This window comes from Miniopterus schreibersii, assembly GCF_964146895.1.
Source record: "Miniopterus schreibersii genome assembly, chromosome: 2".
In the NCBI taxonomy this organism is placed as follows: Eukaryota; Metazoa; Chordata; class Mammalia; order Chiroptera; family Miniopteridae; genus Miniopterus; species Miniopterus schreibersii.
This window is the reverse complement of record NC_138102.1, coordinates 92,642,499-92,659,771: the sequence shown is the minus strand read 5'-3', so window position 1 is coordinate 92,659,771 and position 17,273 is coordinate 92,642,499. Positions and strand designations below refer to the sequence as shown.

The following is a 17,273-nucleotide window of genomic DNA, read 5'->3' as shown; positions in this document are numbered from 1 at the left end:
TGTACCTGGGTTGCAGGTTCTATCCCTGGCCCTGGTTGAGCTGAGTGTCAGAGGGAACCAACTGATATGTTTCTCTCACACTGATGTCTGTCTCTCCCTCTTTCTCTCTCCCTTCCTCCCTCCCTCTCTTTAAAAAATCAATGGAAAAATTATCCTTCGGTCAGGATTAACCAAAAAACAACAAACAAACAAACAAACAAACAAAAGAGATAGAAAAACAAACAATGAAATGGAAAAGTATTCCATGTTCAAGGACTGGAAGAATCGACATAGTTCAAATGGCCATATTAGCCAAAGCAATACAAAGATTTAATGCAATCCCCATCAAAATCCCAATGTCACTTTTTAAAGACAGAACAAAAAGTCATCAGATTTGTATGGAACAGCAAAAGACCACAAATAGCCAAAGCAATTCTGGGAAAAGATAAGGAAGCCAGAGGTATCACATTGCCTGACTTCACATTATGTATACTACAGATGGTACTAGCAGAAACAGCTAATAGTACTAGTAGAAAAACAGACACACAGACCAATGGAACAGAATTGAGAGCCCAGATATAGAACCACATATATATGGGCAGATAATTTTGACAAAGAAGCTAGAAACACACAACGAATTAAAAAAAGCCTCTTCGATAAATGGTGATGGAAAAATTGGAAAGCCACGTACAAAAGAATGAAACTAGATAACAGTTTGTCCCCTTGTATAAGAATTAATTCAAATTGGATCAAAGATTTAAATATAAGATCTGAAACAATAAATCACATACAAGAAAGCAAAGGTACCAAACTTATGGACTTTGGTCGTAAGAACATTTTATGAATTTGACCCCAAAGGCAAGGGAAGCAAAAGCAAAAATAAACGAATGGGATGATATCAAACTAAACAGCTTCTGCACAGCAAAAGAAACTACCAACAAAATAGAGGCAACTAATAGAGTGGAAGAAGATATTTCCAAACGACAGCTCTGACAAAGATTCAATATCCATAATACATGAAAAACTCATAAAACTCAACCACAAAGGATTCAATTTAAAAATGGGAACAGGGCCTCTCCCAAGAAAACACACAAACATCCAACAGATATATGAAAAGATGTTTAACCTTAATAGATATTAGGGAAACGCAAATTAAAACTATAATGAGATACCACCTCACAGTTGTTAGAATAGCTATTACCAACAAGACAAGTAATAACAAGTGTTGGAGAGGTTATGGAGAAATGGGAACCCTCGTTCACTGCTGGTGGGTACCCAAACTGGTATAGCCACTATGGAAAACAGTCTGGCAGTTTATCAAAAAATTAAGAATAGATACCATATGACCAAACAATCCCTCTTCTGGGTCTATACCTGAAAAAATTCAAAAACATGTACTCACAAACATGTGCTCACTGCAGCATTATTCACAGTGGGTAAGACATGGAGACAACCAAAGTGTCCTTTGAGAAAAGACTGGATAAAGATGTCATATATCTACACAATGGAATACTACTCAAACATACAAAAAGGTGCAATACTGCACTGTGACAGTGTGGATGAACTTTGAGAATATTATGCTGAGTGAAATAAGTCAGTCAGAAAAAGCTAAGAATCATATGATTTCACTCACATGTGGAATATAAAACTGAAACTTGTGGACACAGATAGCAGTGTGGTGGTTGCCAGAGGGAAGGGGTGGGAGGGTGAAGGGGCCTAATAGTCTGGCTGGGCGTGGCTCAGTCGATGGTCACATCAACCTAGGATCCAGAAGATTGCGGTTCGATTCCTCATTGGGGAACATGCCTGGCTGGGATGTGGGCTCGATCCCAAGCTGGGGGTGTGCAGGAGGCAGCCACTCAATGACGACTCCCTCACCATTGATGTTTCTATCTCTCCCTCCCTCTCCCTTCCTCTCTCTGAAATTAATAAAGATATATTTAAAAAATAAAAATACAGGAGGCCTGATATATGGTGACAGAAGATGTTTTGTCTTTGGGAAGTGTATACACAGTGCAATATACAGATCTTGTATCATAGAAATGTACACCTGAAACCTATATGATACTATTAAACAATGTTACCTTAATATGTTTAATGAAAATTATACTAAGATTTTAAGAATAGCCCCAATTAAAACAGGATGTCCCACAAAACCCATATAAGGGACATTCCTAGAACACCCAGCTCAGGAGATCAAGGAATCTACAACACTGGGTCACAGAGGACACTGAATAACTAAGGCCACCCAACAGAAAAAGGAAGTCACAGAAGTCCTACTACATAGAAACAAACACAAAGAGACAACCCAAATCGGGAGACAAAGAAACAGTCCCCAAATGAAAGGACAGGAGGAATCTACAAAAAAAAGAGCTAAATGAAATGGATGCAAGCAATTTATCAGATATAGAATTCAGACTAATGGTTCTAAAGATGCTCCACAGCACAAAAAATGACAGAGACCATGAAAAAATAACAAATCAGAAATGAAGAATGACATCAACAATGGAGTAGAAGGAATAAAAATTAGGTTGGGGAAGCAGCAGGCTGAATCAGTGATTTAGAAGACAAGATAACAGTAAAAACCCAAGAGCAACAACAAAAAATTTAAAAAATGAGAATAGTCTAAGGGACTTTTGGGACATCAAGCATAAGAACATCTGTATCATACGAGTGTCAGAAGGATAAGAGAGTGAGCAAAAGATCAAAAACCTCTTTGAAGAAATAATGACAGAAAACATTCCTAACCTGGTGAAGGAAAAAGTCACACAAGTTCAGAAAGGACAGAGTCCCTGTCAAGATAAACTGAAAGAGGCCCACAGAGACACATCAAAATTAAAATGGCAAAGGTTAAAGACAAAGACAAAATCATAAAAGTAGCAAGTGAAAAACAATTACCTACATGGGAGCTCCCATTAGGCTGTCAGCTGATTTCTCAACAGAAACTCTTCAAGCCAGAAGGGACTGGCATAAAGTATTCAAAGTAATGAAAAGGAAGGACCTGCATCTAAGACTCCTCTACCCAGTATGACTATCATTTAAAATTGAAGGCGAGCTGGGCCAGCATGGCTCAAAATATCTTTACTGATTTTAGAGAGAGGAACAGAAAGAGAGAGAGAAGCATCAGAGATGAGAGTCTTTAATCGGCTCGCTCTTGCACAACCCCAACTGAGGATCGAGCCCCAACCAGGGCATGTGCCCTGACAAGGAACTGAACCGCTATCTCCTGGATCCTAGGTCAATGCTCCCCGCTGAGCCACACCCAGCTGGGCCCTAAATATATTTAAAAGAACTCTTGGTGGACATTAAGTGAGAGATCAACAGCAATAGTCATAGAAGGGAACTTTAAAATCCCACTGTCATCACTGGATAAATCTCCCACACAAAAAATCAACAAAACATTGACCCTAAACAACTCACTAAATCAGGTGGATTTAAAAAACATTTTTTTTTTTAAACTTTATCTTTATTATTGGAAGTATTACAGATGTCTCCTTTTTTCCACCCATTGGCCTCCTCCACCTCGCTTCTACCCCCTCCCCAGGCCTTCACTCCATTATTGTCTGTGTCCATGGGTTATGCATACATGCATAACATCTTTGGTTAATCTCTTCCCACCTTCCACCCCTTTCCCTTTTCCCTCTGAGATATGACCGTGTGTTGCATGCTTCAACGTCTCTGGGTCTGTTTTGTTTGTCAGATTCTTTTGTTCATTAGCTTCTTCTTAAAGAAGACCCTTCAACATTTCCTGTAGTGCTGGTTTGGTGGTGATGAACTCCTTTAGCTTTTCCTTAACTGTGAAGCTCTTTATCCAACCTTCATTTCTAAATGATAACTTTGCTGGGTAGAGCAATCTTGGTTGTAGGTTCTTGCTTTTCATCACTTTGAATATTTCTTGCCACTCCCTTCTGGCCTGCAAAGTTCCTGTTGAGGAATCAGCTGACAGTTGTATGGGTTCTCCCTTGTAGTTAACTGCTTTTCTCTTGCTGCTTTTAAGATTGTCTTTAACCTTTGGCATTTTAATTATGATGTGTCTTGGTGTGGTCCTCTTTGGGTTCCTCTTGTTTGGGACCCTCTGTACTTCCTGGACTTGTAAGTCTATTTCTTTCCCCAGGTAGGGGAAGTTTTCCGTAATTATTTTTTCAAATAGGTTCTCAATTTCTTGCTCTCTTTCCTCTCCTCCTGGCACCCCAATAATACGACTGTTGGGCCTCTTGAAGTTGTCCCAGAGACTCCTTATACTATTTTCATATTTCTGGATTCTTTTTTCTTTTTGCTCTTCTGGTTGGGTGTTTTTTGTTTCTTCATGCTCCAAATTGCTGATTTGATTCTCAGAGTCCTCTACTCTACTTTTGATTCCCTGTAAGTTATTCATTTCAGTTCGTGTAGCCTTCATTTCAAAGTGGTCCTTTATTATGTCATCGATTTTCTCAATTATTTTCATCATACTCTTACTAATATCCTTGAGTATCCTTATAACCATTATTCTGAACTCTCTGTTAGCTTGCTTGTATCTATTTCATTTAGTTCCTCGTCTAGAGATTTCTTCTGTTCTTTCCTTTGTGACATGTTTCTTTGCCTCTGCATTTTGGCTGCTTCCAGGTGTTTGTTTCTATATATTAGGTAGAGCTGCTATGTCTCCTGGAATTGGTAGAGTGGCTTTGTGTAGTCGGTGTCCTGTAGGGTCCAGTGGCTCAGCCTCCCCAGTCACCTGAGTTTGGCCTTCTAGGTGCTCCCCTGTGTGAGCTGTGTGCACTGTCCTGTTGTAGTTGAGCCTTGGTTGCAACTGGCATCACTGGGAGGAACTGACCCCCAGGGCAATCAGCTGTGAGGACCAGTTGCAGCTATAGCTGAAAAGCTGTTGTGCTGGAGACACCCTTATGGAGCAGGATTTACTTCACTGGAGCTTTGGTGTTCACTGAGGGTTGTAGTCCTGCGTAGTTGAAGCTGACCACCAGGTACATTGTCTCTCAGGCCTCCAGGAAGGTGCTGCCTGTTCCTTGCTCAGGGTCCCCCAGCATGAGCTACACAGTAGATGGCTGCTACTTGTGCTGGGTTTGGTGGTGTCCAGGAGACCAACCTATGAACCAATGCAGGCAGCCACTAGTTCCAGGCCTGGGACGACTTATTGAGAGGTATGGGGCATGCTGAGGCCAGCTGCTGCTTGAGAGGTTTTAGGAAAGTCCTAAGCATAGGGCTAGAAAGGCCACTTACATAGAAAAACTACTGGAAATGTCTTAGATGAGCTTTCAAATAGGGAGGGTCAGGGTCTCTAGGAATCACCAGGGTGGGGTAAAAGGTGAGACAGGTGCTGGAGATTCAAATATAGTGCCTGGCCTGGCAAGGCGTGGCTCAGTGGTTGAACATCTACCTAGGATACAGAAGATAACAGTTCGATTCCTGGTCAAGGCACACGCATGGGTTATGGGCTCAATCCTGTTAGGGGCATGCAGGAGGCAGCCGATCAATGACAACTCTCTCATCATTGACGTTTCTCTCTCTCTTCTTCTCCTTTCCTCTCTCTGAAACCAGTAAAGATATATTAATTAATAAATAAAAGCTGGTTCTTTGAAAAGATAAAGACTAATGAACCTTTAACAAGTTTCATAAACAAGAAAAAAAAGAGGATCCAAATAAATAAAATCAGAAATGGAAGAAAAGGAACCGACTCCATAGAAATACAAAGGAATGTAAGAAAATACTATGAACAACTCTATGCCCACAAATTGGACAACCTGGACGAAACTGATAAATTCCTAGAAACATAAAATCTTACAAAACTCAGTCAGGAAGAATCCGAAAATCTGAATAGAACAGGACAAATAATAAAATTGAAGCAGGTACCAACAAGCTCCCAGCAAACAAAAGTCCTGGACCTGATGACTTCACAGGCGAATTTTACCAAACATTCAAAGTATTAACACTTATCCTCCTCAAATTAGTCCAAAAAATTCACAGGGAGGGTAGACTTCCAAGTCTTTTTATGAAACCAGTATTATCCTCATTCCAGAACCAGATAAAAACATTACTAGGAAAGAAAATTACAGGTCAGTATCCCTGATGAACATAGATGCTAAAATCCTGAACAAAATAACAGAAAATCGGATCCAGGAATACATTAAAAAGACCATACACCATGATTAAGTGGGATTTATTCCAGGGATGCAAGTTGGTACAATATCTGCAAGTCAATTAACTTGATATGCCACATAAACAAAAGGAAGAACCACCACATGGTCATATGAATAGATGCAGAAAAAGCATTTGATAAAATCTGCACACATCTATGACAAAAACTCTAAGCAAACTGGGAATAGAGGGACCATACCTCAAAATAATAAAGGGTATATATGAAAAACCAACAGCCAACATCATACACAATGGACAAAAACTAAAATAGTTTCCCTTAAGATGAGGAACAAGACGGAGATGTCTGCTTTCACCACTCTCATTCAACATAGTACTGGAAGTCCGAGCAACAATGATCAGAAAAGAAGAAATAACAGGCATCCAAATCGGAAAGGAGGAGGTAAAACTGTCATTATTTGTAGATGATATGTTACTGTACACAGAAAACCCTAAAGACACCATCAAAAAACTACCAGATCTAATAAATGAATTTGGCAAAGTAGCAAGATACAAAATTAATACTTAAAAATTGGTGGCATATTTATACATCAACAATGTACTATCAGAAAGAGAAACTAAAAAAAATCCCATTTACTACTGTAACAAAAAAATAAGGTTCCTAGGAATAAATTTAACGAAGGAGGTACAAGATCTATACTCCAGACCTAGAACAAATATTCCAAAAACTTATATGGAACCAAAAAAACCCCCAATAGCTGCAGCAATCTTGAGAAAGAACAAAGTTGGAGGGATCACAATACCTGATATCCCACTATACTACAAGGCCACTGTAATAAAAACAGCCTGGTACTGGCATAAAAACAGGCGTATTCATCAATGGAACAGGACAGAGAGCCCAGAAATCAACCCACGCCAATATGGTTAATTAATATTTTACAAAGGAGGCAAGAGCATACAATTGAGTAAAGACAGCCTCTTTAAAAAGTGGTGATGGAAAAATTGGACAGGTACATGGGGAAAAAAAAAAAAGAAACCAGACCACCAACTTATACCATAAACAAGAATAAACTCAAAATGTATTAAAGAATTAAATGTAAGTCATGAAACTATAAAAATCCTAGAAGAAAACATAGGCAGTAATATCTCAGACATCTCTGGTAACAATATTTTTGTTGATATATCTCCTAGGGGAAGGGAAACAAAGGAAAAAATAAACAAATGGGAGTATATCAAACTAAAAAGCTTTTGCACAGCAAAGGAAACCATGAACAAAATGTAAAGGGAACCCATGTATGGGAGAACACATTTACCAATGATACATCTGATAGGGGGCTAATTTCCAAAGTATATAAAGAACTCATACAACTCAGCACCAGGAAGACAAACAATCCAATTAAAAAGTAGACAAAGTACGAGAATACATACTTCTCCAAAGAGGACATACAGATGGCCAATAGGCATATGAAAAAATGCTCAACATCACTAATCATCAGAGAAATGCAAATTAAAACCAGAATGAAATATCATCTCATGTCTGTCAGAAAGGCTACGATCAACCGATCAACAAACAACAAGTGCTGGTGAGGATGTGGAGAAAAGGAAACCCTAGTGCCCTGTTGGTGGGAATGCAGACTGGTGCAGTCACTGTGGAAAACAGTATGAAGGTTCCTCAAAAAATTAAAAATAGAAATGACATTTGACTCAGTGATCCCACATCTGGGACTATACTCTAGGAATCCTGAAATGCCAATAACAGAGTATATCCATCCCTATGTTCCTAGCAAATTTATTTAAAATAGCCAAGACCTGGAAACAGCCCAAATGCCCATCAGGAGAGGAATAGAGTGAAGAAAAAAAAAGCTGTGGTACATTTACACAATGGAATACTACACTGCTGTGAAAAAGATGGAACTCTTACCTATGGGTAAGCATGAATGGACTGTGAGATTATGCTAAGCAAAATAAGCCTGACAGAGAAAGAGAAATGCCATCTGATCTCACTTATATGTGGAATCTAATGAACAAAATAGAATCAGAAATATGGATACATGGAATAGACTGACAGAGGGTAAAGGAGAGGGAGTTTGGGAGCCTGGATGAAAGCAAGTGAAGGGATTAGCCAAAGAACATGTATGCAGACAACAGTGTGGTGATAACCAGAGGGAGGGGGAGGGGGCTGAGTTTCTTTTTTTTACACATAGCAGACCAGAATCCATTGTGTCCTATTTTAACTTACATGCTGAAAAGTAATATTATCAAAATAAAGCAGGTCCTCAAATAACATCCTTTCATTATAATGCTAATGAGATGCTGTAGGTACTTAACTCATTTGTAACAATTAGCTTGTGGCAAAACTGATTTCCTTGTATCATCTTTCACTGCACTGCCAAAAATTTATTGGGTAGTTAAGTGAGAAGTACTGTAATTCTGCCCCCACCCCTGCAAAAGTGTGGACAGAAAGTGTGTGGGTGTTAGGGGAATAGGGGTCATTTAAAAGTTTGCAGCTATTTTCATGAAGGGGTGGGGGCAAGACCAGATTACTCAGGTGGAAAGACAGGAACTCTATTCAGTAGACCAGAAGGCAAACAAAGTAACCACAAGACTAGAGAAAATTAAATTGCCAATTAGAGTAAAAATAAATGAAATAGAGTATAAAAAAAAAAAGCACTACAAAAGATCTATGAAACCAAGAGCTGGTTCTTTGAAAAGACAGACAAGATTGACAAACCTTTAACAAGACTCATCAAGAAAAAAATAGAGGACTCAAATAAATAAAATCAGAAATGAAAGTAAAGTAACAATTGACACCACAAAAATAAAAAGAATTATAAGAAATATACCAAAAAATTTGGAAATCTGGAGGAAACTGATAGATTCCTAGAAATACAATCTTCCAAAACTAAATCAGGAAGAATCAGAGAATCTGACTAGATCACTACAAAATAAAAAACTCCCAAAAAATAAAAGCCCTGGAAGGATGGCTTTACAGGTGAATTTACTAAACATTCAAAACATTTCACCAGACTATTTCAAAAAATTCAAGAGCAGGAAAGACTCCCAACGTCATTTTACAAGGCCAGAAGTATCCTAAATCCAAATCCAGATGAAGATACAACAAAGAAAGAAAATTATAGGCCAATATTCCTGATGAATACAGATGCTAAAATCCTCAACAAAATATTAGCAAACTGAATCCAGCAATACATTAAAAAGATTATTCACCATGATCAAGTAGGATTTATTCTGGGGACACAAGATTGATACAATATCTGCAAAACAATAAATGTGATACATCACATAAACAAATGAAGGATAAAAATAACATGATCATATCAACAGATGCAGGAAAATCATTTGATAAAATCCAGCACCCATGTATGATAAAAACTCAGCAAAGGGGGAATGGAGGGAATATATTCCAACATGAAAAAGGTCGTATATGACAAACCCATAGCCAAAATCATACTCAATAGGCAAAAACTAAAAGTATTCCCCTTAAGATAAGGAACAAGATGGGGATGTCTGCTTTCACCACTCTTATTCAACATAGTACTGGACATTTTAGCCATAGCAATAAGTCAAAAAATGAAAGACATCCAAATTGGAAAGAATGAAGTAAAACTGTCATTATTTGCAGATGACATGATACTGTATATAGAGAACTCTAAAGATTCCATCAAAAAACTACAACAACTGATAAATAAATTCAGTAGTGTGGCAGGATACAAAATGAATATCTGGAAATCAGTAGCATTTTTATATACCAATAATGAATTATCAGACAGGGAAACTAAAAAAAAATCCCATTACAATTATTTCAAAATAAAATACCTAGGAATAAAATTTAACCAAGGATGTAAAAGACCTATGCTTGGAAAATTATAAGACATTGAAGAAAGAAATTGAAGATACAAATAAGTATCCAATGTTCATGGATTAGAATAATGAACATCATTAAAATGTCCATACTACCCAAAGCAATCTATAGATTCAACACAATTCCTATCAAGATACCAATGGCGTATTTTACAGAACTAGAAGAACTATTCCAAAATTTATATGGAACCACAAAAGACTCCAAATAACAACAGCAATCTTGAGAATGAAGAACAAAGTTGGAGGAATCACACTGCCTGATTTCAAACTATACTAGAAGGCCATAGTAATCTGAACAGCATGATTCTGGCATAAAAACAGACATATAGACCAATGTAACAGAATAGAGAGCCTAGAAAAACCCCCCACCCTTTTATAGTCAATATTTGACTAAAGGAGGCTAAAACATACAATGGCTAAAGACAGTCTATTCAATAAATGGCATTGGGACCATTGGACAGATATGAGCAAAAAAATGAAACTAGACCACTTTCTTACACCACACACAAGAATAAACTCAGTCATGGCTGGAATGGTTCAGTTGGTTGAGCATCGCCCGTGTACCAGAAGGTCTCTGGTTTGATTCCCAGTCAGGGCACAGGCTCAATCCCCAGTAGGGGGCATGCAGGAAGCAGCCCATTGATGCTTCCCTCTCACATGAATGTTTCTCTCTCTCTCTCAAATCAATAAAAACATTATAAAAACAATAAACTCAAAATGGATTAAAGACTTAAATGTTAGGCTCGAAACCATAAAACTCCTAGAACAAAACACAGGCAATAAAATCTAGGACATTTCTTGTAGCAATATTTTTTCTGATATAACTCCTCGGGCAAGGGAAACAAAATAAAAAACAAACAAATGCGCCCGGCTGGGTGTGGCTCAGCGGTTGAGCGTCGACCTAGGATCCAGGTGATCGGGGTTCGATTCCTGGTCAGGGCACATGCCCGGGTTGTGGGCTCGATCAATGACTCTCTCATCATTGATGTTTCTGTCTCTCTCTCTCCCTCTCCTTTCCTCTCTCTGAAATCAATAGATATATTTAAAAAACAACAACAAACAAGCAAACAAACAAATGGGACTACATCAGACTAAATATCAACAAAATGAAAAGACAATTCACTGAACTGGAGAACATATTTGCTGATACATCTGATAAGGGGTTAATATCCGAAATTTATAAAGAATTTATAAAACTCAACACCAATAAAACAAACAATCCAACTTAAAAATGGGCAAAGGACCTGAATGGACATTTCTCCAAAGACGACATACAGATGGCTGATACATGAAAAGATGCTTCACGTCACTAATCACCAAAGAAACCCAAATTAAAACCACAAAGAGATATCACCCTACACCTGTCATGATGGATATCATCAATAAATCAACAAATAAGTGTGGAGAAGAGAACCCTTGTGCACTGTTGGTGGGAATGCAGACTGATGCAGCCACTATGAAAAGCAGTATGGAGTTACCTCAAAAAATTAAAAATGGAACTGCTTTATGACCCAGCAATTCCACTTGTGGGAGTTTATCCAAAGAAACCTGAAACACTAATTCGAAAGAATACATGCACCTCTATGTTCACTGCAGCATTATTTACAATAGCCAAGATCTGGAAGCAACCCAAGTGTACATTAGCAGATGAGTGGATTATACAGCGATGGTACATTTACCCAATGGAATACTACTTGGCCGTAAAAAGGAAGAGCATTTTACCCTTTATAACCGCATGCATGGACCTGGAGAACATTATGGTTAGTGAAATAAGCCAGTTACAGAAAGACAAATACCATATGATTTCACTCATATGTGAAATCTAATAAACAAACTGAACTACCAAGCAAAACAGAGACAGATTCATAGAGAGATCAGGCAGACAGCTCTGGTCGGGGGATGGAGTGAGGGGAGGGGGGTGAAGGAATTGAGCAATAAAGAAAAAAAAAAAGAGAAGAACTCAAAGACAGGGACAACAGTGTGGTGACTGCAGGGTGGAGGGGAGTGGTGGAAGTGGAGAGGGTATATGGGAGATAAATGGTGATGGTAATATAAATTAAAAAAGTAAAATGTAAAACAAAACTTTCACCTGAATTATTCATTAAGCTATTCAATTATTTTGTGTAGTTCTGTAATGTATGTGTTTTATTTTACAATAAAGTATTTTTTTAAAAATCCATAAAATAAAGTTAAAAGACAAACTGGGAAAATCACTCATATTATGAACAAAGGACCAATTTTCCCCAAACATAAAAATTAGTTCCTTAAAAACTGCTAAAAATACCAACAACCTAGTAGGAAAATTAAGCAATGACACAGAGCTCCCAGAACAGCAAATACAACTGGCCTTTCAACAAATTACAAAAGGTTCAGCCTCACTACTGGAAAGATAAAGGCAGGTTTTTAAAAACCTGAAAGATCTCTTCCTAGAGTTCATTTCAAAATCTAGGTTAGATATTTTTTACTTTTTGGCTTAAACCTGCCAAGGGCTGCCCATCTACTCAGGTGTTTGTGTTTGTTAATGAAGTGGATTCATTCTCTCCTGATCTGTTAGCCATGCATGTTTTTTCCCTCCATCAAAATCAGTTTTGAGGATCTGGTGAAACTGAAGCACCTACTTCTTGTCCTTCCTGCCACTAGGGGTGCAGTCCTTCACTGGCAATGATTTATGCATGAGATTGCTCTGTTGTTTCCTAATATGAATTAATCTAACAGCTTTGACACTTCCCATTTGAGTGTGTCACAGAGCAAGGACTGGAAATGGTTTCACAGTAGTGACTGAACATTACTCAGTTTGCCTCTTTAAACTTTCACACCTAACAAAATTAGGAACATACAGACTACAGAAATTTTAAGATGGGGGATTAGCTGACTTGGATGGGGTGGGAGTGGTAGGGGTGGGGCGACCTGTGAAGGAAGAAGGCCTGAGATAAAGCAGCCACACTGAAGAACAGCTACACTCATGGCCTTCCTCTGTGGCCACAGGTCAGGCGGCCCCAACCTCGAGCTGCTTGAGTTTCTCCTGGAGCTCCTGGAGCTGGCTTCGGCTCCATTTGATGTGGACCTGGAGATTGGCCATGTCTGCAGCTAGCCGCAGGCCTAGAGGAAGGGGAGAGATCGTCAGCATGGTATCTGTAGTGTGACACATGACTCAGGCAACTCTGGACATCCCCAGGGATTGGAAAGGTTCTAGGCCTCTCTGGCCTCTATAGTATTCCTAAAACATTCCAGGTACAGCCTTGCAATGGCTGCTCTGAACCTCATTGGACCCACACCCTCACATCCTTCAGGTCTTTGCTAAAATGTCACCTCCTCAAAAGACTTTCCTGATCCCCTTCTATCACCCACCAGGAACTAATAATCCACACTGTCTGATGCTCTTATTTTCTTCCTTCTTTCCTCCATTACCACAGTCCCTCACTCCTCCCACCTGTTTTCTCTGGTCCCAAGAGTATTCCACACTCTGGATTGACCTCTAGGTGGCTTTTGTCTGATGCCTCTGCTGGAATGGCTGTTGCCAAGTCCTATGGGCCCTCCACAGCAATCAGTCCACTGGCCAGTCCTGTCTTCAGTCGACCTGTCCAGCAGTAGAGAACTTACAGTCCAGGAAACACTTTCTCCTTTCGGCTTCTGGGACACCTCACCCGCTCTCTGGGTGTTGCCCTTGCCCCACTATTACTTCTCAGTCTCCTCTAATGGTTTCTTCCTCTCCCTCACTTACTGTCCACATTCCAGACTCTCTGCTGATCTAATTCCACCTTAGCTTTAATGCTACATGTGTCAGCAATTTGGGAATTTAAACACCAGAGATATGCAGTGGGCTCCCAAATATCTCTCTCCAGCTCAGGCCTCTTCCAAACTCTAGATGAACATGCGTAACTGCTCACTCAGAATCTCTACCACACAGCACTAGGAACACAACCACACCCAACTCTGACACCCTTTTGGCTGCTGCTCTACAGTTCTCCCATACCAGGTGAGGGCAGCTCCATCCTCCCAGGATTCCTGGCTGGCCAGTGGGCTCATCCTTCACTGCTCTCCTTCCCTAATTCCCAAACTGATCTGTCAGCAAATCCTGGGGGGTTCCGTAGCAGGACGGTAAGAAGCTAAGAAAATTCCAGGGTAGGAGGAATAAGGAAACTGAGACAAAAAAATTAAAAGAGGCCAAATAGTTTGGGAAACTTGCAGCCAGTTTGCAGCAAGATCTTATCTTTTCCAGCCAAGGACACTGGAGAACAAATGGTTAATACCTCTCCTCCCTAACCAAAGAATGCAGGAAAGGATGGGGAAGGGAAGGGGAGAGAAGGGGGTTTATCTCACCCACTAAAGAAAGAAGTCAGCCATTTTGGGGAAGGGAGAGAGTAGGGGGAGTTTTTATCTCACTCCTTCAACAGAGAAGCCAGCAGTCTCAGGGCTTGTCAAGATAAAACCACCAGATGCTTCTCATAAATTCTGGGAAAGCCATAAAGAAAGGAAAAGGGAGACCTTGAGATCTAGTCTGTATCAAGATATCTGGGAGAGGAATTTTAAAACCTGTAGACAGAAAAGTATAAAATGCTAATCCTCCACCAAGCGGGGCTCCTCAGATTAGCTGAGTGCATGCCAGTGCTTTAAGTCAGATGTGTTTTAACAGATTTGCTTGTCTTGCTTCTTTGATAAATTTACTTGCTCTGCTTTTTAAATAAATTCACTTTACTACAACACTGCTGTTTGGAGTCATTCATTTGAAATCTTTCCTATGAGACCGACAAGAACTGAGGAGGGGACAGCCCTCTCCCTCCTACTCAGGGGGCTGTCTGATAACACCTTTTCTGGTGTTTTGGATGCCCATAGACAGTTCTACTCTCAAAACATGCAGGTTCTACCACTTACGCACTCTTCCACCTGTATGTTAAGCCTGGCTGCTCACTGGCGCCTGCTTAACCACTCTGTTTGTCTGTTCCACAGGATTCCTGTCAGGCTGCAAGTCTACCACATCACTCTCAAAGTTCTCAACAGAGCCTACAAAGCCCTCAAATTACCTGGGCCCAGACCCTTCTGACCTCAGCTCCTGGCTCTCTCTGCTGCACCAACTCCAGCCCACTGGCCTCTACTCTGCAATGCTCCGTGCAGTCTTGCCTCAGGGTTTTTGCCCTGGCTGGCCCCTCTGCCTAGAACACTGTTCCCCAAGATCACCCTCAAAACTCCCTTTTTCAAAGAGGCCTTTTCAGCCCACTCCTGTCCCACTTCATCCACCACACCCTATTTTTTTTTTTTTTAAGTTTATTTCTCGTTTTTGTATGCTCACCACAAGGATATGATTTTTGTTTTGTTTTTGTTAATCCTCACTTGGGGATTTCTTTTCTTTTTTTTTAGAGTGGTGGTGTGCGGGGGAGATAAAGAAAGAAACATCAATGTAAGAGAGGCATATCCACCAGTTGCTTCCCCCACACACCCCAACCTAGGCCAGGGATTGACCCTGCAACTCAGGTATGTGCCCTTGACCAGGAATCTAACCCCGGACCCTTTGGTATGCCAGTGGTGTGAGGCCAACGGAAGCCAGGGCCTCCACACCCTATCTTATTTTTGCATAACAATTCTCATTACTTACTTATTTGAAGGTTGTCTTTCTCCCCTCAACAGTATAACATTCTATGAGGAATGTTTGTCCCTTTAGTTTCCTGATGTATCCCTAATACCTATCATGAACCCAGAACACTTCCAATACCCAGTAAATGCTTTCAGAAAAAACAGCAGGCATGCAACAGTAGTCTGTTATGGAGAAAACCTGCAAAGCCCTTTGCAGACTAATCCCAGCCCTGGCATTAATGCTTAAGGGCTCCCTGGAGCTAGAGGGTCCGATTTTGGTTCAGGGACACATGGCTGACTGGCAGGGTCCACTCACCCTCCTGGAAGCTGGCTTGGGCCTGCCGCAGGCTGTGAGGAACCAGGATTCCAAACCAGTTCAGAGGGTTTTGGGGGGCTGAGGGCTCTGGCTCTGGAATCCTGGTGAGGCCCTTGCGCCTGCGCAAAGCTGGAGAAAGAAAGGGTAGAGGTTGGGGTTTTATTACCTGACCCTTGTCTTATGGGTGACACTGTTTTACTCTGAGCTCATGATCCCAGAAAATACTGATGGTTGCAAAATCTCCCCAACCTTTCATGATCTGTAAAACAGCTTACCACAAAAAAACCACTGTTCCCCCACTTCCATTCAAATGTGAGACTCTGTCCATAATTTCTATGACTCTCATAAAACCAACCCTTGTTTAGACAAAGCCACACACTGACCTTTCTCATTTTGCCTGAACATGCTGAAAGGCCAGACAGACCCTCCAATTCCCCATTCTTTGTCTCATGAATGATTAGCTGAGATTGAAAGTTTGTCTCTCTGAAGAAGATAAACATTTTCTTTTCAACTGACTGTGACTTCCTCTGACTGCGAAACAATCACAACTATAAAGGACTTCACCTATAAGTCGTCTATTTCTCCCTACAAAAGTCTAAGGCAAAACCACTCTGCTTAGACATTTTGATCTTCATATCTGGGGCCTTCTCCCCATGGCAACAACTTGAACAAAATCATCTCCTCAACTGTATTGTCTTTGACATCGGGAGGGGTCCCTGATGGGAAGGAGGGGGTCTCACCTGCCTCACGGGGCCCCACCTCTTCTGGACTCTGGGCGCCGGCTCTTACCACACGAAACTTCTGGAGTCCATTTTGCGCCTCGCTAAAAAACGAGAAGGGAGGATGGATTTTTGACAGCCCGGCCTGGGAACTTGGGAACTGCCTGCCCACCCATTTCAGCATGCAAGGCTCCTCACCTGGTACAGACGCAGACCTGGGGCTCCATGCGGGAGGCATACTGCAGGGGCCCTACCGACTTGGCACCCATGGCGTAGCGAGCTTTGGAGAGCGAGAGCCAGCCCTGCGGAAAGAGAGGGAGCAGTGAAACTCGATTTACCTCGGCGTGACCCCGCCGGCCCGCCCCAGGATCCCACCTCCTCCACGCGGGCGTTCAGCGCCGCCCGCTTTGCCTCCAGCTCTTCCAGGTCCCCGAGAAGGTCCAGTAGCAGCGAGTCCAGCTCCGCCCGTAAGTCAGGTGCCGCCATGGACCCACCACACTCTGATCTGGAGCCAGCCTCCTTCCAGGTCGCCCAATCACCGCCCACCGTGCCAGTAGTGTAGCCAATGGGCGCTCGACATCCGCTCTGGAGGGGCGTTCCCAGCTGTGGGCCCAGCGACCGCGGGGTGGAAGCCGTAGGGTCTCGGCTTCTGAGGGCAAGCGTCCTCAGAGCTGCAGCATTTTCGGACTGAGTAGTGGCTTTCTGCGCTTATCACCCCAAGCGAA

The 17,273-nt window shown here is 41.2% G+C and overlaps 1 protein-coding gene across 1 annotated transcript; it reads right to left on the bottom strand.

Moving 5' to 3' along the window:
• Nucleotides 1-7,027: 7,027 nt before the first annotated feature.
• On the bottom strand, nt 7,028-17,071 carry VMA22 (vacuolar ATPase assembly factor VMA22). The gene is made up of 5 exons (XM_081129312.1): nt 16,924-17,071; nt 16,747-16,850; nt 16,570-16,652; nt 15,830-15,958; nt 7,028-13,044 (listed from the first exon to the last, which is right to left on the bottom strand). The coding sequence occupies exons 1-5, from the start codon at nt 17,032-17,034 to the stop codon at nt 12,932-12,934; spliced, it is 540 nt and encodes a 179-aa protein (XP_080985438.1). The 5' UTR covers nt 17,035-17,071; the 3' UTR covers nt 7,028-12,931.
• Nucleotides 17,072-17,273: the final 202 nt, after the last annotated feature.